The sequence below is a fragment of the Equus quagga genome, chromosome 3, assembly GCF_021613505.1.
Source record: "Equus quagga isolate Etosha38 chromosome 3, UCLA_HA_Equagga_1.0, whole genome shotgun sequence".
In the NCBI taxonomy this organism is placed as follows: Eukaryota; Metazoa; Chordata; class Mammalia; order Perissodactyla; family Equidae; genus Equus; species Equus quagga.
In genome coordinates this window covers 100,117,443-100,142,955 of record NC_060269.1, presented here as the reverse complement: position 1 = coordinate 100,142,955, position 25,513 = coordinate 100,117,443, and the positions used below count along the sequence as shown (strand labels likewise).

Below are 25,513 nucleotides of genomic sequence, written 5' to 3'. Positions count from 1 at the left end.
TCATTAAAAGATAAATGATTTTGTATCTCTACTTGATATTTCTGGTTTTCACTTGTCTTAGCAATAATCTGTGCTTTCTGTAAAATAATGAAGTGAATTACAGAATTACAGAAACAAAAATTATCCATAAGCCCACCACCCTGTGTGTATCTTTTATATAGTTGAAATAATAATTTACTTTATACAATTTTGGCAGGAAGGGATACATAATTTTTAAAAATGTTATGAAGTAATATGTGTTCACTCTTTGAAGTTAGGAAAATATCATAGATTACTAAAGGAGGTAAATAAAATACTTGTAACCTTATCAACCAGAGAAAACTGTATATCTTACTTGGCACAACAGTATGCAATTTTTTACTTTGCTTCCCTCCACATAATGTTTATGTCAAAGGTAATTCAAAATGTCATTAAAAATTTAAACAATTTCTAAAGGCAGCCCAATTTATTGTGTGCATGTACCATTATTCACTTAATATAAATGCCTAGTAATAGTGGAATGATAGCCTATTTGCTTATTTGCACAGTGACAAATATCTTTGTGGTTAAATCTGTATTTTAGATTATTTCTTTAAGGTAAATTTCCAAAAATGAAGTTAAGTGGGCCCAAGGATACAGATTTTTAAAAATAAATATAGCTAAACTGCTTTCTAGAGATGACCTATCAATTTTTACTTAATGCAGTTTGACCCTGAGGCATTCACATTTTTTATTTGGATACTTTTCAGAGGGGAGAAACTGATAAAATTACACTCACTTTGTTAAAGATGATGGACAGTATTTTTTGGATAAATTTCTAATATGTATTTTATTCTTAACACTCATAATTGCATAAAAAACCCCAGCAATTTGTAGTCTCAAAAATTTCATGCAAGGGATCAAAAGAAAACATTTTTTATGGGCTTAGGCTATCCTGAAGAACTACAAAATGATATCCTGGCTTACTGTTAATTTTCTAATTTAGTATAATGTTAAACTAAGAGACAAAAACTAACATCTTCAAAGCCGTAAAATTCTATGGCAAACTTTTGATTTAGTTTTAATTTAAGGATTTGTATTTTTAGAACAACTAGCTGGTTATTATTTTTATAATAAGATGATGAATCAGTATTGGGCCTCTAAACTATTTTCACATAGTAGACTTTGGAATTGCTTTGGACAAGGGGGATTATGTTTATTGGGAAATCCAAATAAAAGGAGATGTGTGGTCTTTTTTTGTGTGATTAATTTGTGCGTGGTAAAAAAAACACATTAAGTTTTACCATCTTAACCATTTTTAAATGTACAGTTCAGTAGTGTTAAGTGTATTTACATTGTTGTGAAACAGATATCTAGAACCTTTTCATCTTGCAGAACTGAAACTCTATATTCATTAAAGAACTGTTCTTTGCCCACTTCTCCCAGCCCCTGGTAAGCACCATTCTACTCTCTGTATCTGTGAATCTGGCTACATTAGATACCTCATATAATCGTACAGTATTTGTTCTTTTGTGACTAGCTTATTTCACCTTGCATACTGTTCATGAAGGTTCTTCAGAAAAGTCTTCAAATTTCTTCTCACTATCTATGTTACAAGACCATTTAGTTTTACGTATGTAACCTATTTTGTTATCTCAGTACTTTTCACGGTGCATAGCACGTTGTTCATAAGTGTTTTTCAAGTGAAGCAAGGTCACTTCTGATAGATTTTATTAAATGTCTCGAGTAGATTTAAGGTAGCACTTGCTGCCATGATAAACCCTTAAATCTCTGTGGTTCAAAATAATGAAATTTTATTTCTCAGAGAACAGTACAATATGATATTTAGTGGATGGCATACTGTTCTGTTCCATCAGTCTGTGTGTCTGTTTTTCTGCTAGTACCGTGCTGTTTGGATTACTATAGCTTTGTAGTATATTTTGAATTCAGAGATTGTGATATCTCCAACTTTGTTCTTTTTCCTCAGGATTGCTTTGGCTATTCAAGGTCATTTGTTCCATATACGTTTTAGGATTCTTTGTTCTGTTTCCATGAAGAATGTCATTGGGATTCTGATTGGGACTGCATTGAATCTGTAGATTGCGTTTGGTAATATGGACATTTTAACTATGTTTATTCTTCCAATCCATGAGCCTAGCATATCTTTCCATTTCTTTATGTCTTCTTTGATTTCTTTCAATGATGTCTTATGGTTTTGAGTGTATCAGTCTTTTGCCTCCTTGGTTCAGTTTATTCCTTGATATTTTATTCTTTTTGTGTGATTGTAAATGGAATTGTATTCTTGACTTCTCTATCTGCTAGTTTGTTATTAGTATATAGAAATGCAACTGATTAAAAAAATTTTTTTTTAAACATTGGCATCTGAGCTGACATCTGTTGCTAGTCTTCTTTTTTTTTCCTTCTTGTCCCCAAAGCCCTAAGTACATAGTTGTATATTCTACTTGTAGGTCATTCTGGCTCTGCTATGTGGGACACTGTCTCAGCATGACTTAATGAGCAGTGCTAGGTCCACACCCAGGATCCAAACTGACAAAACCCTGGGCTGCTGAAGTGGACTGTGCAAACTTAACTACTTGGCCGGCCCTGCAACTGATTTTTGTTTGTTGATTTTGTACCCTACAACTGTACTGTATTCGTTATTTATAATAGTCGTTTTGTGGATACTTTCTATATATAGAACCATGTTATCCACAAATAGTGACAGTTTTACTTCCTTCTTTCCAGTTTGGATCCCTTTTATTTCTTTTTCTTGCCTAATTGCTCTGGCTAAGATTTCCAGTACTATGTTGAATAAGAGTGGTGAGAGTAAGCATCCTTATCTTGTTACTTTTCTCAGAGGAATAGCTTTCAGTCTTTCACTGTTAAGTATGAATATTGGCTGTGGGTTTGTCATATGTGGCCTTTATTATGTTGAGGTACTTTCCTTCTATACCCATTTTATCGAGAGTTTTTATCATAAATGGATGTTGGATCTTGTCAAATGTTTTCTCTGTGTCTATTAAGATGATCGTGTGATTTTTATTCTTATTTTTGTTGATGTGGTGTATCACACTGATTGATTTGCAAATGTTGAACCATCCCTGCATCCCTGGAATAAATCCCACTTGATTGTGGTATATGATCCTCTTAATGTATTGTTGTGTTCGATCTGCTAATATTTTGTTGAAGATTTTTGCATCTATGCTCATTGGCATTATCAGCTTGTAATTTCCCTTTTTTGTGTTGTCCTTGTCTGGTTTTTGGTATCAGGATGATGTTGGCCTCATAAAATGAGTTAGGAAGCATCCTATCCTCTTCAAGTTTTCAGAATAGTTTTTTGAAGGATAGGTATTAGGTAAAATTAAATCTTTAAATGTTTGGTAGAATTCACCAGAGAAGCCGCCTGGTCCTGGACTTTTATTTTTTGGGAGGTTTTTGATTACTGTTTCAATCTCTTTACTTGTAATTGGTCTAATTAGATTCTCTTATTTCTTCTTGATTCAGTTTTTGGAGATTGTATAATTCTAAGAATTTATCCATTTCTTCTCAATTATCCAGTTTGTTGGTGTATAGCTTTTCATAGTATTCTTTCATAATCTGTTGTATTTCTATGCTGTCCATTATAATTTTTATATTTCATTTCTGATTTTATTCATTTTAATCTTCTTTTTTTCGTAGTAAGCCTGGCAAAGAGTTTGTCAAATTTATCTTCTCAAAGAACCAGTTCTTAGTTTCATTGATCCTTTCTGTTGTTTTTTTAAATCTCACTTTCGTTTATTTCTGGTCTGATTTTTGTTTTCTTCCCTCTACTGACTTTGGGTTTTGTTCTTTTTCTACTTCTTTTAGGTATAGTGTAAGATTGTTTATATGAGATTTTTCTTGTTTGTTGAGATAGTCCTGTATTGCTGTAAGTTTCCATCTTAGTACTGCTTTTGCTGTATCTCATAACTTTTGGTATGTTGTGTTTTCATTTTCATTTGTCTCCAGGTATTTTTTGATTTCTCCTTTGATTTCTTCATTGATCCAATGATTGTTCAGTAACATGTTGTTTAGTCTCCATATATTTGTGACATTTCTAGCTTTTTTGTTGTAGTTGGTTTCTAGTTTCATACTGTTGTTGTTGGAAAAGATGCTTGATATAATTTCAGTCTTTTTAAATTTATTGAGGCTTGCTTTGTTCCCCAACGTATGGTCTGTCTTTGAGAATGTTGCATGTGCACTTGAGAAGAATGTGTATTCTGATGTTTTTGGATGGAATATTCTTTATATATCTATTAGTTCCATTTGATCTGGTGTTTCATTTAGGCCACTGTTTCCTTGTTGATTTCTGTCTGGATGATCTATCCGTTGATGTAAGTGGGGTGTCTTGGTCCCCTGCTATTATTGTGTTGCTGTCAGTCTCCCTTCAGGTCTGTTAATAGTTGCTTTATATACTTCGGTGCTCCTGTGATAGGTGTATATATATTAATGTGTTATGTCTTCTTGGTAGAATGTCCCTTTTATTATTATATGTTGCCTGTAAAGATAAATCTTGGACCCTACAATGCAAGTGGTGGATAAACTGTCTTTTTCTTGTAAAATCAATAATGTTCAAAACAGTCAGTTTTAGGGCAGACCTCAGCCTGGGTTTTCTAACAGACCATTCCTAGTCTATAAAGGGAGGACTCATCTCCTAGGATGTTTTACCTTCTGCTTCTCTGGACTGTGAATAAAAGAGAGCTCTTCTTTGCTTAAGCAATTGCAGGTGAACTTAGAATAATAAGATATGTGTTCCTGTAAATGGAGGTATTAGGTTTATAGGTTTGATTGGGCATGTGTAGGTCCTTTTAGGGGTTACTGGTGGGTCACTGGAATTGAGAGAGTGAGGGTGTATTAGGAAGTGAGAGTGACTGACCTATCCCAAGGTCTGTGGGGATATATCCTCTTCCTTATAGATAAAATTGGAAATAGTTTTATTTTCCTTCCTAATGGGGCTTAACTGTTTAAAATGGGAAGCTATGTCTAATTATAGGAATGTAGGTGAAATTCAGTTACATTATATGCTGTTGCAATAAAATTTTACTATATAATCTGAGTATTTATAGGCTCTAATTCTACTAGTTAGCCATGTAATCTTAGAAAACACCTCAAGTTTTCTAAACTTTGTTTTTCTTATCAGTAAAATGGGAATGGTAATAGGATAAATCAAGCTCATGGGAGAATTAAATTAAAAAAATGAAAATGAGAGTGCCTTGTATTAGAAAGACTGTAATAAGATAAAGTGTTGTGTATTAAGTAGGGTTGCCAGTTAAAGTACGTGCAGTGTTAGGGACATACTTATACTAAAAAATTATTTGTTATTTATCTGAAATTCAGATTTCACTGGGAGTCCTGGGTTTTGTTTTTTCTTTCTTAATCTGACAACTCTAATATCAAAAGTATTCTAATATATTCTATCACTGTGCCATCAATTTTAATGTAGAAAGAAAGAAAGAAAATACTGTCACACAAGGGAAGAAAATTCAGTGGCTTCTTTCTGTTCACCCCCTTATTTTTGATTTGGAAAGCCTGGAATGGTAAGATTTGCTCACTTTGGCCTATAGTAGTAAAGTGGCAATGGATAGGCCTCAGGTGCTCAAAATTATTTCCAATATATTTTACAAGTTAGAGATGCATTTAGTATTCCAAGCCTCTTTAAAGAACTCCATTTATTAAATCAAATAGCCCCTAACATAAACTACTTGAATCAGACTATATAAAAATCTAATAACAAGAAATTGGATATATTGAATATTTTAATGAGGGCTGTGGTTGTCATGTATATACTGCCTAGGTATCTCAGGAGTTTTTTTGTTTTTTCTTTTTTTTGGTCACGAAGATTTGTCCTGAGCTAACATCCATTGCCAGTCTTCCTCTTTTTTTGCTTGAGGAAGACTGGCCCTGAGCTAACGTCCATGCCAGTCTTCCTCTATTTTGTATGTGGGATGCCTCCACAGCATGGCTGATGAGTAGAGTAGGTCTGCACCCAGGATCTGAACCTGTGACACTGGGCCACCAGTGCCAGTGCTGACGTGGAGCGCATGGAACTTTAACCACTCAGCCACAGGACCAGCCCCCTTAGAAGTTTTTAAGTGTGAAAAGAATAACTGGAAGAGACCTAAGATGACCTTGCCTATTTAATTACATAAACACATTGTGTTTTGTCCAGTAGGTGCTAGGCTAGAAATCTGGACAAAGCAGTGACACATGTAGTAGTAAATTTTTGTGATATTTTGTAAGAGCAAGAAATAATTCCACTGTTTCCAGAGGTAGGAGAAAGTAGTTCAGAAGAATTTTAATATTTATAGTTACAGAATGCTGTATTCTTTGTTAAAAGCTTCAGTGGGAGTAAAGTAATCCCATTTGGAAATTGAGCTAACAATTTGCAAATGTAAGAATTTTATCTGTTGGGTCAGATCATGACTAATTCTATGTAGTATTTGATCTGCAGTTATCACAGAGTATTAAGTGGAAATGTGTGGTTGCCTTTCCTCAGAAGTTTAGGGTTATACCAAGAGTACATTTACATTTATCAACATGAATTTATTTAACATTTTTGAGAGCCTGTTTAAGCTATGAATGTTCATTGATTATGGAACAAAATCACATCTTAAGATTTTGATCTAAAGCTTCCTTTTTCTACCTTTATTTGATCCTCATACTAGTACTTGTGGAATTGGTGAACAAGTCTGTACATACATATTTTTCAGGCTCTTGGTCCAACTCTTTTCTAATTATAGCTAGTCGTGTCAACCTCTTGTTCATTTTAGTTAACTGTATCTGGACCTTTCCAATCTGCATTTACCTTTTTTATCATTCCCAGGGAAAATGGTTTATATAAATTCACCATTTCAATCACTTGTCAAGAAGTTGGCTCAGTTTTAGTTTCTCTAGAGAGCACTATAGTTTGAAATAACCCTAATATGTATTTTTCAGATTCACTGATTATATTAAGTTCCATTTTTATGATGCTTTAAATTAGAGATTTAATTGGGTATTTTTCTAAACTAATTATTTACACTCATCAGAATAAGTAACTCTATTGTCATTTATTTAATAAAGCTATTTAAAGCAAGTAGTATATATGTGAAGTTTTTAGGAGGTAAACTACTTATTGAATAGCTTAATCCTATGAGTTCTTAATTATTTTAAGCCATAGCATTATTTAAAAGTTACTGTTACTTTAGTTAACTAAGTATACATGTTATTGTCTATGATTATTGAGGAACCAAAGAGCTTTAATGTAGGTTAGATCTATCAATATTTACTATATTAGAAGTTTAACTTGAAACACTTTAAAAACTTATCAGGGGCCGACCCCGTGGCCGAGTGGTTAAGTCCTCGTGCTCCACTTTGGTGGCCCCGGGTTTTGCCGTTTTGGATCCTGGGCACGGACATGACACCGCTCATCAGGCCATGCTGAGGCGACGTTCCACATGCCACAACTAGAAGGACCCACAACTAAAATATACAACTATATACTGGGGGGATCTGGGGAATAAAAAAAGCAGGAAAAATAAAAAAGATTGGCAACAGTTGTTAGCTCAGGTGCCAATCTTTAAAAAACAAGAAAAACATTATCAGTTAATTCATTTGAAAAATCACAATAATAAATCACATGTTAATAAATCACAAAAATAAATTATATGTTAACATAAAATATTTTTGTGAAAAATAACTATTTTCCAAAACAGAAAAACGTAGGAGAAAAGTGGCATTGTTTTACATTTTGCAAATCTCTTTAATATCTGACTAATAGCAAAAGCTGAATTCTCATAACCACTTCTACATTCGAACTGTTGCAGTATCACATGTCATTTAGCCTCTGGAAAGCTACTGTACATTCATGAGAGAATGAGAATGGAAAATGGTACATTTATTATGAAAATAGTTTTTTTCTTGCGGACTCCCTGAAAGGATCTCAGGGACTCCTCAGGGGTTCCCCTACCACACCTTGAGAACCTCTGTTCTTGATAACATATTTCTTTATCTAGAAATTAAAGACTCAGTAAAAGAACTCTAGAAGTAAAGATTTTTTTTAAAAAATTGCATCTAAAAGATTAGTAATTCTTTTATGTCATCACGTTCAGTCTATGTTCATATTTCCCTATTGTCTTATAATTTTTCTGCAGTTTGTTGTTATCAAGAGTCAGACAAGATTTGCATATTACATTTGGTTTATATGTCTTTTAAATTTTAATCTATTGGTTACCCTTCCTCTTTTTTCTTTGCAGTTTATTAGTCGAAGAAACCAGGTCGTTTGTCCTTGTACAATTTCCCTTACTCTGGTTTTGGCTGAGTGCTGAGTGCTATAATTCAACAGGTTTCTCAATTCTCTGTATTTCCTGTAATTTTTCAGTTAGATCTCTAGAGGTTTCCTTGATTAGATTTAGTTTCAATTCTTTTTTGGCCAGACTTCTTAGGTGGTAATATGTATTTTCTTTCACATTCCATCAGGAGGATGTCTTTTGTGATGTTAAAATCAGTCTGTTCAGGTTTTGTCAGCCTAATTCATATGTTATAAAATTCCCTATCAGCTTTGCTTTAATGTTTTAGCATCTATTGCTAATTGTTGCCCTAATCCAGTATATCGTTAGGTGTTGCAAAAGGTGATATGCTAATTCAAAAGAATTCTGAATTTAGGGTCAGCCCCGTGGCCAAGTGGTTAAGTTCACTCACTCTGCTTCAGTGGCCCAGGGTATCGCCAGTTCCAATCCTGGGCTTGGACCTAACACTGCTCGTCAAGCCATGCTGAGGCAGTGTCCCACATGCCACAACTAGAAGGACCTACAGCTAAAATATACAACTATGTACTGGGGGGCTTTGGGGAGAACAAGGATAAATAAGTAGATATATAAAATCTTAAAAAAAAACACTTTAAAAAGCCTTTTGAATTTATTAGCTAGGATTCTTTGGGAAAGAAGACCTCTTCTTCGTCTACTATTTCATTAACCTGAAAGAACATTTGTACAGAAAGGGCTAAAATAAGATGTTTGATATTTTTTTCTCTTTATCTACTAATTTCTGGAATAATTAATTGGTGCCCTAGCAACCTGTAAAGATGACTGGACAGTTTGGTTGTTTGTTTTCCAGTTTCCTTTAGTATTATGAAGTTATGGATTTTTGCCTTCCATTTATCATTTCTTTTGGATGTTCAAAGTGTCCTGTCTTTTGACCAGTGGAAGCTCCTTCATGTTGGCTCTCTTGCCTGTGGCACAACCTCCTTAGTCTTTGATAGTTTCCTTGTTTCCTGGAACAAAGTGTATCAAGCTGGCCTCGTACATTTCCTTTCCCAGACGTGGAATCAGCTATGTGATCCTAATTCCTTTCAGTGAGAAATGGTGTTTAGAGATATAATCCGGGTGGCATTTGTTTATAGGCCTTTTGGTGGACAGGACTAGGAAAACTATATTTTATGTTAATAAAAATAATTCATGAGTTCTGGATGCTATTTCCAGTTCTGATGTAACATTACGGAGGTTTTATTTGAGTTTTTATTTTATATATTTTTTCCTCTCAACACTGAAAGTATTGGTTCTAACAATATGATTATTAAATCACGAAACTTTGGGGAGGATCTATTCTGTGTTAGGAGATTGAAGTCACAAATTTAAATACCTATAACGGGCCAGGCAGCTAAAGAAATAAATCAGAGCTGCCGTGAGACTCAACAGGGAATGGCAGGGGCTGATAGACTGGAGAGCATGTGTCCCCTCTAATGGAAGCATGTGTGACTTCACTTTAGCTGATTTTTACCAAGAGCAAATGACAGATACAATATTGCTTGGTTTTCCCATTTTTAAAAAGAAGACATAAATTCAGATATATTAAATGTGAAATTATTTAGCTTTTAAATATTAACAACTAATGCAAATTTTTGAAAAGTCTCATTTGAGCCAAACAAATAATTTCTGCTATAGGCTGTTAGTTTGTGACTTCTTGTGGAAAAGATCTAAGGAATCCTGTGGTTAAGCCAGCTTTTCAAATTCTTCCAGACTTCAGGCAACCTGGAAAAGAAAGTGAGAAAGAGCAGGAGGAAGAGGACTTAATCATCTTGGTTTTGCTGATTATGATGCATTTATTTATCCAACTTCTCTTTTTGACCTTTTTAAAAGATTAACATAGCTCTGTTGATCATTAACTTTGCTTTTTGTTTCTCTTTTCAAATTCAAAATAGGAATTGACAACAGTTGAGAAAACTGGCGGGAATGTTCTGCAGATGATGTATGAGAAACCCGAACGATGGTCTTTTACCTTCCAGTTATATGCCTGCCTCAGTCGAATACGAGCTCAGTTTGCCTCTCTCAATGGCAAGCTCAAAAATGCGGAGAAACCTGTATTATTTTTTGAGCGATCTGTGTATAGTGACAGGTATATATAAATGATTTGTGCTTGTCAATTTGGAATCTTGGCTTAGAACGGGACTTATTTTTCCTGTTTCCTGGGAATCAAAGTAATAAGAGAGGCTGAGTTGGGGATTTGAGATGGAAAATGACATTTAATATTTTTTTTTTTTAAGATTGGCACCTGAGCTAACAACTGTTGCCAATCTTTTTTCTTTTTCTTTTCTTTGTGCTTTTTCTCCCCAAATCCCCCCAGTAGGTAATTGAACATTTTAGTTGTGGGTCCTTCTAGTTGTGGCATGTGGGACGCCGCCTCAGCGTGGCCTGATGAGCGGTGCCATGTCCACGCTCAGCATCTGAACCTGCGAAGCCCTGGGCCGCCACAGCAGAGTGCTGGAACTTAACCACTTGGCCACGGGGCTGACCCCAACATTTAATAATTTAATACCCTCAGCAGTTTCGTACTAACAGCATTAGGGAAGTTCTGGCATTTATAATTGCTAGCTTCCATGGAAATTGTAGGGAATATGGTGGCCTTCTCATTCACATATTCAGAGAAGTTGTTTTTCCTCCAACCATCTTAAAGTTCTCATCTGTTATGGTTAAATCCAGATTTACATTCTACGCTTGCTCCTGGAACAAGGAGATCGAAAATCTCTAAGGGGACCTTAGAATGACCTTGCTTACGCAAGGGTTCTTTTAACCTCTAGAGTTTGCTCAGAATAGAAGTTCTCAAACTTTTGGTCTTAGGATTCTTTTCCTTTCTTAATAATTATTGAGGATCCCAAAGAGCTTTGTGTCTTTTTGATATTTATGTTATTAGAAATTAAGATTGAGAAATATAAAAATTATTAATTTATTTAAAATTAATAATAAACTCATTACATATTAACATAAATAACATACTTGAAAAAATTATATTTTTCAAAACAAAACAATGATAAAAGTAACATTATTTTACATTTTTGCAAGTCTCTTTAATGTCTGACTTAATAGAAGACAACTGGATTCTCATTTATGCTTCTATATTCCATCTGTTGTAATACGTTCTTTTGGTTCAAGTACAGTATATAATCTGGCCGCTTACAGAAGCCCTGGAAGGCTCTTAGGGACTACCAGGGGTCCTCCCACCACATTTTTGAGAACTGCTGGCCAAGAACATATTTCCTATAGTTGGAGTTACGCTGTTGTTTTTTTCTCTTGTCCAAGGCATTATCAGCCATGGGTTTTAGGAGAATGTTCCATGTCCGTTTAGTAGATCTATTTTCTCTTTTCTGTTTCTTTGTGCTTTTTGGGAAGGATTTATGTGTTGATATAGACTCTCTTTCAGGTATATTTTTGCATCTAATTTGTATGAATCTGACTGCATGAATGAAACAGAGTGGACAATTTATCAAGACTGGCATGACTGGATGAATAAACAGATGGGCCAAAGCCTTGAACTGGATGGAATCATTTATCTTCGAGCCACTCCAGAGGTGAGACTTAATAAAAATTAGTTTGCTCCATTGAAAATGTAAAGCATTATTTAGAAATCCTTTCAATGGTATGCAGAGAAGGCAATTTAGTTTAATTCTACTCCCCACCCTCTAGCTCCCCACCTCCAAATTAGAAACTCATAACTGTGTAGATTGAAGCTTTCTATTTTCTCAGCAGACTAGAAGCCCACATTCGGCAAGTTGTTCTTTTAGGCCATTCTCTGTTCTTCCTCAGTTCTGTTCTTCATTATTCTTCCTAACTCTCGTAGCATCTTTTATCTGTCACAGCTAGATTAAGGAACTTGCTCAAACAACTCCTAGAATATAGGCTTCATGAGGTGGGACTTTGGGTATTTTAATTACTATTGAATTTCCAGTGCCTAGGACAGGGTCTGGATACATATTAGGAGCTCAGTAAATGTTTACATTAATGGCAAAGTTCATGGATGGCCACTTCAAGAAATCTTCTGGTTGTTTGTGGCTTGAAATGGGTGGCTAGTAGCAGCTATAGTAGCAGCTATAATTGAGAAGAGACTTGGAAGACCCTTGCCATTTTTAGTTAAGGGAGCTAACTTAAAAATGTGTCTTTCATGATAGGTTGTAGCATAGCTGTTCTTGTTTGCATAGGAAATTATGTAATGAATCCAAGAAGACCAAGTAGATGCTTTTCATAAAACTAACCTAAATAAGACTTTACTTACATTTATTAAATTTCTGGGTTTGGTGTTTGCATTCTCATTTTTCTCTGTTTTGTATTCCTATTTCTTCCTAAGTCATGATGAATGTACATGTCATGACTTCTAGCCTGAAAGAATACTGTGTTACTATTGCTGAATTTTCAAAGAAACTAGGTTTCTGATTCCAATTGATGATTTTGTTCCTCTTCTAATATCAAGTAAACCAGAATTTAAGAAAAATAATTTTGAAATCTACTTTTATTTTTGAAAAGAATTTTTTGATTTTACTTACAAAAATGGTAAATGTAAATATAGAAGAAAGAACAAAAAGAATACTAATAATTTCATTCTGCCAGAAACGTTCATAGTCAATATCTTAAAGTCTGACACAAAATTTATTTCATCAGTATTATTTACGTTTTTTTTCTTTTTAAAGATTGGCACCTGAGCTAACATCTGTTGCCAATCTTTTTCTTTTTCCTTCTCCCCAAAGCCCCTCAGTACATAGTTGTATATTCTAGTTGTAGGTCCTTCTGGTTGTGCTATGTGCTATGTACTACCTCAACATGGCTTGATGAGCGGTGCTATGTCCACACCCAGGATCTGACCCAGCAAAACCTTGGGCCGCCAAAGCACAGCACGCAAACTTAACCACTCGGCCGCAGGGCAGGCCCCTGTTTATGATAGTTTTTGATTAGAAGATCGTTTAATTATTTGAAAAGAGAGGATTTATAATAGACTTTGAAGCACAGTTTGTATGCTGAACTGTTTCTTTTTGCCAAACTTATTTTATACAGTATATTTCAAGTATGGATGCTAAAAGTTTATAGATTTATTTTGTCTTATTTTTGAAAGTACTGCTTGGTTTAGAGCCACCAAATGGCTGAAAAGCACAAGGAGGGAAAAATGATCTAGATCAGCTTTCTGGAGGGAATAGAGATTTTGGCTAGCATAACTAAAGAGACAGTAGAGAAGAAAAATGTAATAGCAGCAGACAAGAATAATTGTTCCTTGCCTCCCCTCTCTCTCCCTTTTTCTTATTGCTTGCTTTTAGAAATGCTTGAATAGAATATATTTACGGGGAAGAAATGAAGAACAAGATATTCCTCTTGAATATTTAGAGAAGCTTCACTCTAAGCATGAAAGCTGGCTCCTGCATAGAACACTGAAGTAAGACTTCCTCATTCTTATTTACTATTCATTTTTAATACCTTCATCAAATTTTGACCTAAAACATGTACCATTTTTCATTTTCAGTCATTTTTATTTATTAGTATTGTAGGATTTTCCAGAATTAGTCGTGGATTTTGATTCTTTTTACTGCAATGAGATCCTATTTCCTTAATAGCTAATCTCCCCCAGTGGTATTGGCAGCATAATATACAGAATTTCACATTAAGTGATAAAGTAGAAAATGTGTTTGTGCACATTATTTAGGTACTCTCTTTCAGAGAGAATTTTAAGATATTTCAGATTTGTTTCTTAGATGAAGACTTGGGAGATAGGATTGCATAGTCGTTAAGAGCATGGACTTTGTAATTAGTCAGATCTTGGTTCAAATCCAGTCTCACTTATTAGCGTGCAACTTTAGACAAACTTTGAACCTCAGAGTGACCTCCCTGAGCCTTAGTTTTCTCATTTTTAAAATGTAAACATTCCTATTTTATGGTATGTTTTTGGTTTTTGAGGAGAATGACATGTCACAATGCCTAGCTTTCTATTTTATATGCTTTTATACACGGTGTTTTTAGATATGTGTAGTTTCTGGGTAAGAAAGGAAGGGGCTGCCAGATGAAGTGCTTGCAGGATAACTTTAATATAAAATGATTGACAGCATTTTCATTTTCCAATGATGATATAAGAATGAGTTTTTACTGTTTTTTATTTATTGCTTTTTCTAATTATTTTGTTCACCTGTCTTTAAACAGGACCAATTTTGATTATCTACAAGAAGTGCCTATTTTAACACTGGATGTTAATGAAGACTTTAAAGACAAATATGACAGTCTGGTTGAAAAGGTAGATTTATACAAAGACTATAAACTAACATTTGTTTTGTCTAAAAGAAGTATTCTAACTTGTGAGAAAAAAGTTTTCTCACAGAAAATATTACGGAAAGTTAGATTAAGAGACAGTTGAGAGCTTTCGAGAGATTTAGACTATTTAGATTCTAATCCTAACTTCAAATTCTAGCTTTGTGCCCTTAGCTAAAAGAAGGAGCTTCTTTATCTTTTAGTTCCTTTATCTGCAATATGGGGATAATCACATTAACAAAAGTTCTTTCTCACCCTCTTCTCCTCTGCTTTGTCTTCTTGTTTTCCCCCTCTTCCCTATACCGCCAATCTTTAGGTATTTTAATAATAAACTACTTGTGAAATTAAATTTCTCTTTTTCAACTAAATTCACTATGGAGGATATTTGAAGTTGTAAGATGTGGATCTCATCCATTTTTATATTAGGTAAAGTCTTGAGATTAAAGGATTTTTAGTTTTGTGTTTTATTTGGGACCTTGTCACTGATGACTTGGCATTGCCTAATCAATTGAGTCATTGTTTTAATCAGAGTTCATCTATCCCACAAATATTTGAGAGTTGACGGTATTATATTGAGTGGTGCCCATATTGATAAAGGAACTGGGAGAAAACCTATTGATGAAGATTTGAGAGGGAACAGTAATGAGAACTGTATAACAAATATTCCTGTATCCACATTAATTAACTTAGTGATCTAAGATCTAAAGAAAAAGCCACAAATTTTTGTTTAGTTTTGAGAGAAATTTGATTTTTATCCTATCACAAAATCTTTATTTACTATAATGATACTTGACATTCATAAGGGCTGTATTTCAAGAATTTTGAAAATCTCAGCATTTATAGGTAACTACTATAGCATACAGTTGTTTTTCTCATGATATAAAAGTAAAGTATATTTGGAAAATTCATGTGGCCTCTTCATACTATTAATGATGTTAAAAATTTAGAATGGAATTCACTTATTATTAAAATAAATTGTCAGCCATTGCAGTACTAAAAGCCAACCATCATTTTAACTGAATGAATCTGTAAAACCACTTTAATTTTATATAACACTTCTGTTTTAACTAAGAATCATCATTTCATATTATTGTTTTTACTTTCATTAATAATGCTGTCAGGTAGCTTTCTTTTTTAGGTATTTTTACAAAGCAATAATCTTTGTTTCTTCGGGAGAATCACTGTGTAGTCTCGAATATGTAGAGAATCGAATCTTGTTGCATTGTGATGTTGGTCAGTTAGCAAGGTTTGTTCACTGCTTAGATGACCTTCCTCAAGTATTAATATTACAGAGTGTACTTGATTCACATTTGTGCTTCAGAAAAATTACAAATCTGTTATACATGTCTAGACCTTCAGAGTTGTTTGAACTATTGTGATTATTAATTTTATCAGTGCTAAAGCTGCTTATGTCAGTGGTCTATGGTATTACAAAGAGATTATAAAATTAGCATTATGGCTGTTATAGAACTGTCTCAATCTTAGGTGTAAATTTAGTAACTCCTATAATGACGTTTTGGGTCATTCATCTTTTATTGAGGAGCATTTATTAACATTTCTTTTGAAAGTAAATGCTATAGCTTTGTGATGAAGTTACTTATGCAGTTAAGGTCTGCAGCTGTTATAGACTTTTAAGTGAAGATGAATATTAGATGTCTCAAATTAGTCAAGAATTATATTAATATTTTTTTCCTCCCCTCAGGTCAAAGAATTTCTGAACACTTTGTCATCTTGCTGAGGACCACAGGCAGCCAAATGATCGCAAACACTTCAACTTTGTGTATCTTCGTACTTCCATATTCATACAAATCTCTTTAGAAAACCGAAGTTTTTAGCTATTTTTGTTCCAAGAAAAAAATTTTTTTTTTGGTGAATCCTATACAAAAGTTTATAACTAGTTTCTTTTTTTTGGTTTAAAAAAACAAAGATATTTAATTATCTCTCACACAAGAAGTGTGGAGGTAGATGATTCCAGAGTCAGTAAAGTGGCTAAACTGTATGATAAAGGACCCCACCTCTTTCTGTCTTTCCTCTCTATTATCCTCCTCAGCAGGTTGGCTTTTTTTTTTTCTGGTGCTTCTCAACTCGTTGGTGACCAGTTTCTTAACTGGAAACTTTGATGTTACATAGTAAATGGTAATGTGTCCTGTGTAAATTAGTGCACCTATTAAAAGTTGAAAAGTAGAATTTAAGGAATCCCTAGGAAAAGGACTATGAAGTTTTATTTAAATACTTTTGATCAAGTGCCTCCTCTTCCACTTTAATTTATGTGGAAGATAAGACCAGGTTTAGCATTTAATCATTTCATTAGTATTTATTAATGTGTCTGTAACACTTTTCAGAGGAGCAGGTTAAACCTTGTTCCCAGTTTGTAATGGCATAGCCTTTCTTATAGGTCATTTAATCTTTTTCCTGCCTTTGTTTCTCTCTCTGTGGTATGAGTGAGACTTTATTCATCTTTTTGCATGGGATTTTAGAGGATTAAAGAGGAAAAGTTTCTATACTTACAAGATAACTGAAAGTTATTACATGAGTATAGAGATTCAATTGAAATGGAGCCTAAAATAGCTTCTTCCTTTCTCCCTCCTCAGACCATTCTTTTAGAATGGAATATTACTTAGTTAAAAGATTGGTTTGGACTATGATTGTCTTTAAATTATTTGAGGTGTAAGTATGGTTTTTCGTAAATTCCTTCCCATTTTTATAGGTAAAATGTGTGTGGGACATCGTGAGGGATAAGTTTTTCCGTTTTATTCTTTCTCGACACTGCACTGGGACTGAGTAGTCTTTCTTTACCTTTATACTTGGAGAGAAGTCAAAAGACAAATTTGTTTAGTCCCAGCTCTTATTTCCTCCCTTATCCTGTTTTCCCTACTGTCTGGATTAATTAGGCAGCCTACTTTTTTAAAGTTTAAAAAAAGTCACACATCTCTGCTTTGAGAACCTTGTGATCACTCTTTCCTTCGTAGTTTGCCTTGCTTCTCTGTAGGGTTATACCTTTAGTTTTTCCCCCCTCCTTTAAGAGAAGTTACTGATAAAAATGATATTTATATGTTATATATCTTGAAAGCATTATCATTTTTTTTTATTGAATATATATTTGGAAATATATATATTAGTAAAGAAGACAAGGGGTAGAATAATTATAGTTTTTAAAAACCTGCATGGATTCATTTTAGGTCTGTATATAATTAAAGATTTTTTTTTTTCAAGTTTGGTTAAGGTATGCAGTGTGTTTTCTATGTATTTAACCTTTCTACTTGATGTTTTAGAAAAGTTCTATGTTTTTTAAATGAAGAGGAGTCACTTTTACATCGGAACTGTCATTTTCCTTTTTAAAACGCCTTCTTTTGTTTTTGGTTGCTTGATACTCAAAGATGATAATTTAGTGGGTTATGCAGTCTAGATGTGTGATCTTTGAAAGGGAGATTTTATTTCAAATCTGTAATCACCATTAATATTTAAATTGTCTCATGATATTATATGGCTTTTTAAAATTTTTGTTTGATATGAGTGGAATTTGTTTACTAAATTAAATATCTTCTTAAGAAATAAGTATAAATCTCATGAAATGTAATGGAGCTACACTCAATTGAAATGATTACATCTTTTTAGAATGAAAATTTATTCTACTTTTGAAGAAAAAATTATGACTATAAAAAGATTTTAATGGTTTATATAAATTACATTGATTCTATTTTAAGTGGAGGTGTAATTCAGAGATTTTCAGTAACCTTTAAAAATGTTTAGCTTATGACTTTTTAAATCTGTAGAATTGAAAAGAAGCCAAAAAGATTTATGATTTTTCATGACTTAAAAGCTGCACCATTGGGTGGGCACAAGAGTATTGAGCCTAATGTTCTGCGTTATCTCTTGGATCCTGTTTTGCATATCAGGTCATCTTCTATCAGAGTATATTTACTACTTTTTATAGTTTACTCTAATGAGAAGGTAATTAATTGTATAAGACTTATTCCTTCATTCAGAATTTTCTCGTCTTCTATGCCTGAAACTTAGAGCACTGTATACTGAGGTCTGTCATATTTTAGAGGACAAGGAGTCTCAGAGTGTTTTTTATAAAGAGATGTAAATCTCATTACCTCCAGAAAAGTGCTAGATAAGTTGCTTAAAGAGTTTATAAATCCTGATAAATAATAGCCTTCTTCATTTGAGAAATCTCATCTCTTTTTAAAAAATTTTTTAATCTTGAAATAATTTTAGACTCACAAAAAATTGCGAAATTATTAGAGTTCCTGTGTATCCATCACACAGTTTCTCCCAATGATAACATTTTAGCTAACCATAGCATAATATCAAGACTAGGAGATTGACTTTGATATACTCCTATTAACTAAAGTACAGACCTTATTTGGAATTTACAGTCTTATCTCTTTTTTTTTAAAACTTTTTTTATTTTTTAGAGTAGTTTTAGGTTTCACAGCAAAATTGAGTGGAAGGTACAGAGTTCCCATATACTGTCTGCCTCCACACTTGCACAGTGTCCCCCACACTTGCACAGCCTCCCCCACTATGAACATTCCCCACCAGAGTGGTACATTTGTCACAGTCAGTGAACCTGCACTGACACATCATTATCACTCAAAGTCCATAGTTTACATTAGAGTTTACTCAGTGTTGTACATTCTCTGAGTTTTGACAAATGAATAATGACATGTATCCACCATTGTGGTATGATACAAAATAGTTTTACTGCACTAAAAAATCCTCTGCGCTCTGTTTATCAGCAACCCACCACCCCCACCCCCAACTCTGGCAACCACTAATCTTTTTATTGTCTCCATAGTTTTGCCTTTTCCAAAATCTCTATATGAGGCTATCCTAATAAGATTTTTTCTGTTAAGAATTTATTTGTACAATGAAATTGTTTTTTCTTGTCTTCAGTTAGATAGTTGAATATTGAAAAATGAAGGCAAGTTTGATGTAATTCTATGTAGTGCCTTGGAATGTTGTCATTAATTATAAAATGTATTAGTAGTGAGGTTAGTAGTGCCAAAAATGTTTAAATACAGTCTTCTCCCATAAGAACTGTTCAGTTAATAACTTTTTGCCATAACATTTCTTGAAAAGTTGTATCATTTTTCAGACAATCAACTTTTTTCTCTTTGGGTAGAAAGACTTTTCCCACTCCAAAATACACTGAACAAGTATGCAATAAAAAACAGTATTTAAACATTACCATCTCAGACAAAAACATACTAATTTACTTGACACTTTCTACACACAGATTATTACTTCAAACACATTTGAATTGTGCATCAGGTTATTTTGCTTTGCATAAGTATGTCAGATGAGAGAAATGAAGAGGTTGCATCTTCTAGAACATTAGTCTGTTATGTGCAGATGCCATTTCCATGTGTTTTGAAGTTCCCTAAAGGTTTTTTTTTGTGTGTGTTATAACTTAATTGTTTTTAACTTTTTTTTTTTAAAGATTGGCACCTGAGCTATTATGTTGGCAATCTTTTTTTTCTTTTCTTTTCTTCTCTTCTTCTTCTCCCCAAAGCCTCCCAGTACATAGTTGTATATCCTAGTTGTGAGTGCCTCTGTGCTATATGGGATGCCACCTCAGCATGGCGTGACAAGCCGTGCCATGTGTGCACCCAGGATCCAAATGAGTGAAACCCTGGGCCACAGAAGCAGAGTGTGTGAACTTAACCACTCGGCCATGGGGCCAGCCCCTGTAACTTAATTTTAAGTGCAGTTTGAATGCAAGATAACCATTAATTCTCAGAAGGGTGGAAAATTGGTGGGGGTAAAATGATGGAGAAAACAGAATTTACCTTCCAAAGAAAGATTCCTTTATTCCTCTCCTCTACCAACCACCACCCATTATCAAGTTTTCCTTCTTGGCAGGTATAATAAAACTTCTTTCCAATATATTTTATGTATATTCTCTTATGTTTATTGCTTACAAACTTGTTTTATTATTCAGTTGATATGTTTTTTGGTATCTTGGGATATAGTGTATTATAATGTGCCCTATTAAAATTAATGAAAAAAAATTTTGTTTGAAGCTTTTTTGCTTAGTGACAGTGCTTCCAGGAATAAATTAAAGGCGTTAAGTGAAGGACAGGTATGAAATTTGAATTTGATTCAGTTTTATCTATTCCCTTTCCCCTTCCTTTTTTTAAGGTTATTATGGCTACAGCTCTGTAATTGTATGTTTACTAAGTTATAAATTCTTAATATGATATTAATTTTCTCAATATTTTCTGTCAGTGTGGATTTGGATTTGGTTCAGGGATTTCACAAAAAATTAACACCAAGTTCTGTTTTGGCAGATTTTAAATAGATAAATATGATGTGTTTCTTTTTAAGAATTAAGACTATCATCAAAGAATTTTATTGGCTATATGGCTACTCTTTGAATTAATTTAATTTTAGTTCTTTATTTTTTTTCCTGCTTTTTTCTCCCCCAAACCCCCCAGTACATAGTTGTATATTTTAGTTGTGGGTCCTTCTGGTTGTGGCATGTGGGATGCCACCTCAACATGGCCTAATGAGCGGTGCCATGTCCTCGCCCAGGATTCGAACCCAAGGCTGCTGAAGCCAAGCGCACCAACTTAACTACTTGGCCATGGGGCCGGCCCCAAATTTTAGTTCTATGCCTAGAATGAAATAGGTACTATACCAATCAATGTCCATTGAACTAGAATAAAAGGTGACAATTAGAAGTAAAACTGGGTAACAGTAGTTTAGTTTTTGGCTTCATTTTTATAATGAGCTGAGAAATGTTTTAAATATAGAATATTCAGCACCATAAACAGGATAAAACTACCCTATAAATACCAGATGTTATAAAATCCTTTCACATAACCATCTTTTAGCCTTACAAGTCTGTAGTAGATAAAACTTATCACCATTTTACAGTTGTGAAAGGCTAAGGATTTTCTAAAGATCTCACAAAAATTGGCAAAGCTGAAACAAGAGCTCAAATATTTTGACATTTTGACTCTCTAGTGTGGAGGTTCATTTTATTTTAGTGGGCAGCAACTCACTTTTATATATAAGATGGTTTTTCTTTTCTTCTGTAACTTGGGCAGTGTTTAATACCCATTTAAAATAGCAATTTGAAAATAAAAATTTGATAAGAGTAGTTTAAGCCCATGATTATTTCATAGTTAAATCAGCAGTTATAGCCCTTTGCCACATGAGGTCATCATATACTTGATTCTTTCCTCTGCTCTGGCTGTAATCCAAGCATCATTATTTTGATGGTGAGTGGTTGGAAAAAGATAGGAGCTGATGAGAGGTCTTTTGCACTGCCAGAGCAAAAGCATTAATCGATTAATAAATAATGAGTGAAATTTTGTGTGTATAGATAAAGGGGAAAAAAGAAAATGAGATGTTGGATTAAATACAGACAATCAAAGACAGTGCTTTTAGAAATGTTTTACTATAAGAAAGTCTGCTGCACAACTCCCAGCTGCTTCTCTAGGTATTAGATTGAATAATACCAGTTGTTCGTTTTTTTTTATGGGATAAGTACTTGGTTAGATAATTATGCTTAACAGGTTGCTAGGAAATTTAATTTCCTAATGTTCCCTCAGACTTTATATTAAGGGCTGTCTTGCAAGACTGTTTACTATTAACTTATCAATTATGTATACAAAGAAACTTACAGTTATTTTTACTATTCTGTGGAACTACATGGAGCTCAGACAAATGATTATTTTTCCAAGAACAAAAGTGTACTTAACAAAACCATGATCTAGAAAGTGATTTAGTAACAGAGGTAGGTAAAACCTCATCTTCAAGTGACCCATCTTCTGAAACATATCACCTTTTGGTGTCACTTCAAAATGGTGGTGGTGATGCTGGTGCTTTGGCGATACTGAATATGTTTATATGTATGTATATGCACTGTTTTTACTCTTATCCTTTGTTTAAACTAAGATTCAATCAAAAGTAAAGCATCTCCTCAAGCTGCCATTTTGTCCTTGCTGTTACTGTCAGGTAGAGTGGAATCATTTATTTTAGAGTAGTAAATTAGGAAATTGGCTAATGTTATAAAACAATTTATGCTCCAGTTGGTTTAGCAACACTAGTTTGATGTGTTATATAGTGCTTAGAATACTAGCTATCAAATCACTGGCTTGGGAACAGACTAGTCAATATGGGTATGTGTTACTGTTTTGCTAGTGGTTGACATGAACTGGTTGCTGTAAATGAAACAAACCTGTTAAGTATGATAACCAACTTTTAACAGACTGACCTTAAACAGACTATTGAATATTGTTCTCTTCAGAATACCAGTTACCTTGAGAGACTATACATTTATTCCAAAGATTCTGCCATTATTCAAAGCATTCTTGGATCTGAGTTTAATGTGAGTTTAGTGTCTGAATCATACATTTTTTAAATGTGATTCAGGTTCCTTTTGTGTATGTGACTGGATATAGTTTTTTTTTTAAATTACCATAAATCATTTAGTGACAAGTCTAGTGAATAAAACCGGTGGTAAAACTTGAATAAAGCTACTTTGGGCCGTAAAAGAAACTAACAATGAGACACGTAGATTTCTTTTCTTGTTCAGCTTATGAAATATATGTAAAGGAAATTCGTATGTTTTTTAGTAATTCAAATGTTTTTGACTAATGGCAGACTAAACTGAACATGTAACCTCTTGTTATGGTTAATTTGAAGCCTCTACTAAGTATAGAAGGTTCTGGTATAATTTTTAAAAAACCCAAAACTTTGTGTCCTATTATGTTTACGTCTAGTATATACCAATAGTCATTGTTAAGTAAGAATTTATCTTTAATATTTTTAACATCACAGAGGCAGTAGTGATTAAGAACACAGGCTCCCAAGACAGACTACTGGCTTCAAATCCTGGCCCTGCTACTTACTATCTGACTTTGGGCAAGTCATTATAACCTTGGGCAAGTAATATATTTTAATTTCCTTATCTATAAGAGGGCCCTAAGTAATAGTATCTACCTATAAAGTTGTGCGATTTTAATGTGTAGTATATATAAAGCATTTAGAACAATGCTCAGTGAATGGTAGCCGTTACTATTAGTACTATCATTTCCTTTTATTCAGTGTCTTGGTTGCTGAAAGCATCTGAAAAATTGGTAAGGTTGTGCAGTTAATAAAAAAGCTATAGAGGATATCCACTCTATTTTTAAAGTAGAAATATAGTATGATCCCCTCTCTCTCTGTCTCTCGCTCTGTGTGTAGGTATGGTGTATGTTGTGTGGAGGGAGATTCACCACACTGTTCACTGAGGTTACCTCTGGTGAGTGGGATTGGAGTGCTGGTGAAGATTCTTAGGAGAATGTCTTCTATATAAAAATTAAAAATTAGGCAATTGATTTACTATTAAATTTGTTCATTCAGCAAATATTTATTGATCTCCTACTTCTTGCCAGGGGCTGTTGAAAGACCATCTGAGATTTTAGGAATTACTCTTCCCCTTGAGGAAGTTTGAAGCTACATAAAGATTGGATTGCTATCCAGGTTCTTAGCGTTTTCCTTTAATTTTTTTTCTGTACTTTATTTTTTGAGTGGTGCTGAACATAAACATCTTGGTGTCTCCATTAATGTTTCAGAAAATTATGGTTTTTCATTTGTGAATGTAAAAGTTCTGCTAATTTAAAAATGTAAAAGTAGCTGTATTTTCAGATTATAAAAATAATAAATATTTGTTATGGAAAACTCTCAGGAGAATTTGATGCTTGATGCTCCTCACACCAAGAGACCTTCCTTCTCTTGGGAAGTAGATGAAATTAATAGGCTATGGTTTTTATCTATTGTTTTTAAGCAAGGTACATAAGGATCTTTGTATCCCTTCCTAGAAGATAAGTTGCAACAAAGAGAACTCTCAATGTCTATAAATTATCTTTAAAGTCTGTTTGTTTAGAAACTGCCCTCGCTCTATTTTTATAAAAGTTAGAAGCTTATTACTCTTTTGTTATTTGAGTAAAAGAATATTGTGAATAGTGTTACGAGTCCAGTATTTCTGCTCTGGGAAAATGATAAAAAGGGCAGAATGCTCTATTTCCTACCCTACCCAAACTGTTACCAAGATGTTCCTGCAAAGTGCATGGTTATAGGCTGCAGGCAAAAATTCTTCATTGCCTTCATACCTGGTCTGGACTGCAGGGCTGTTCAGACAGTTAAAGAATGCCATCTTTGGTGGAGCAGTGCACGTAATACCGGGCTAATACTTGCTATTATTTAATAGCCACCAAAAGGAAAGTGAATGAAACCCTTGACTGACCTCTATCTTGGCGTTCTCCAATTTCTATTTTATTGCAAGCAAAGTAATCAAGGTAAAGGAGAGAGGGGAGGCATTCCTGATTTCATGGATCCTACAGCAATATTTCATACAGAAAATTAATGATCTAGAAACTTATAAAGAAAAACTATAGTCTACTGAAAGTTCCACCACATCCTTACAATCCATCCACTGTGTATATATCCTCATGTGTGTGCACACATGCATAAACATAAACCTAGTTTCTACATTTGTGTGTATTTGTGATCTTTAGAGGGCTTTTGTTTACATTCAGAAAGCAAAATCCTGAATTCCATATTGAAAATGTAGTAATACAGGGTTTTTTAAACTGAGATTTGATTATCGGCAAAATTTATTGACCCTTATCTTTTGTATTTAGTGAGAGGTACCTGTACCTAACTTAATGGGCATAAAGCTGAAAATTTTATAAATTAGAATGCGAGTATATTAATATCTTCCATTAACTTTTAAATTGAGATTTTTTTTTACTTTCACTTGATCTCCACTTGGCAGTGACAATAAACTTAGACATTTTTCTTTTCTTTATAAAAGTACAATATGCCCATTAAAGCATTTTGGAGATTGCAGAAATGTTCAAATAAGAAGATAATCCCTGGATCCCTTCATTCAGAGGTAACACTATCCCAGCACTATCCTTGCCTTCCACCTTTATGTACTTGTATCTACAGAGAAACATTTTCTTTTTTACCAAATTGAGATCACACTATAAATTCAATTTTTT

At 33.7% G+C, this 25,513-nt stretch overlaps 1 protein-coding gene across 1 annotated transcript in view; it reads left to right on the top strand.

Annotated features, from left to right (window-relative positions):
* The window catches only part of DCK (deoxycytidine kinase), a 30,266-nt gene extending 10,280 nt beyond the window's left edge, over positions 1 to 19,986 (top strand). Inside the window, exons 3-7 of the mRNA XM_046657601.1 lie at positions 10,154 to 10,347; positions 11,650 to 11,797; positions 13,529 to 13,644; positions 14,403 to 14,493; positions 16,210 to 19,986. Coding sequence (XP_046513557.1) covers positions 10,154 to 10,347; positions 11,650 to 11,797; positions 13,529 to 13,644; positions 14,403 to 14,493; positions 16,210 to 16,245 — 585 coding nt within the window. The 3' untranslated portion in view covers positions 16,246 to 19,986. The remainder of the gene's footprint in view (positions 1 to 10,153; positions 10,348 to 11,649; positions 11,798 to 13,528; positions 13,645 to 14,402; positions 14,494 to 16,209) is intronic.
* The last annotated feature ends 5,527 nt before the right edge of the window (positions 19,987 to 25,513 follow it).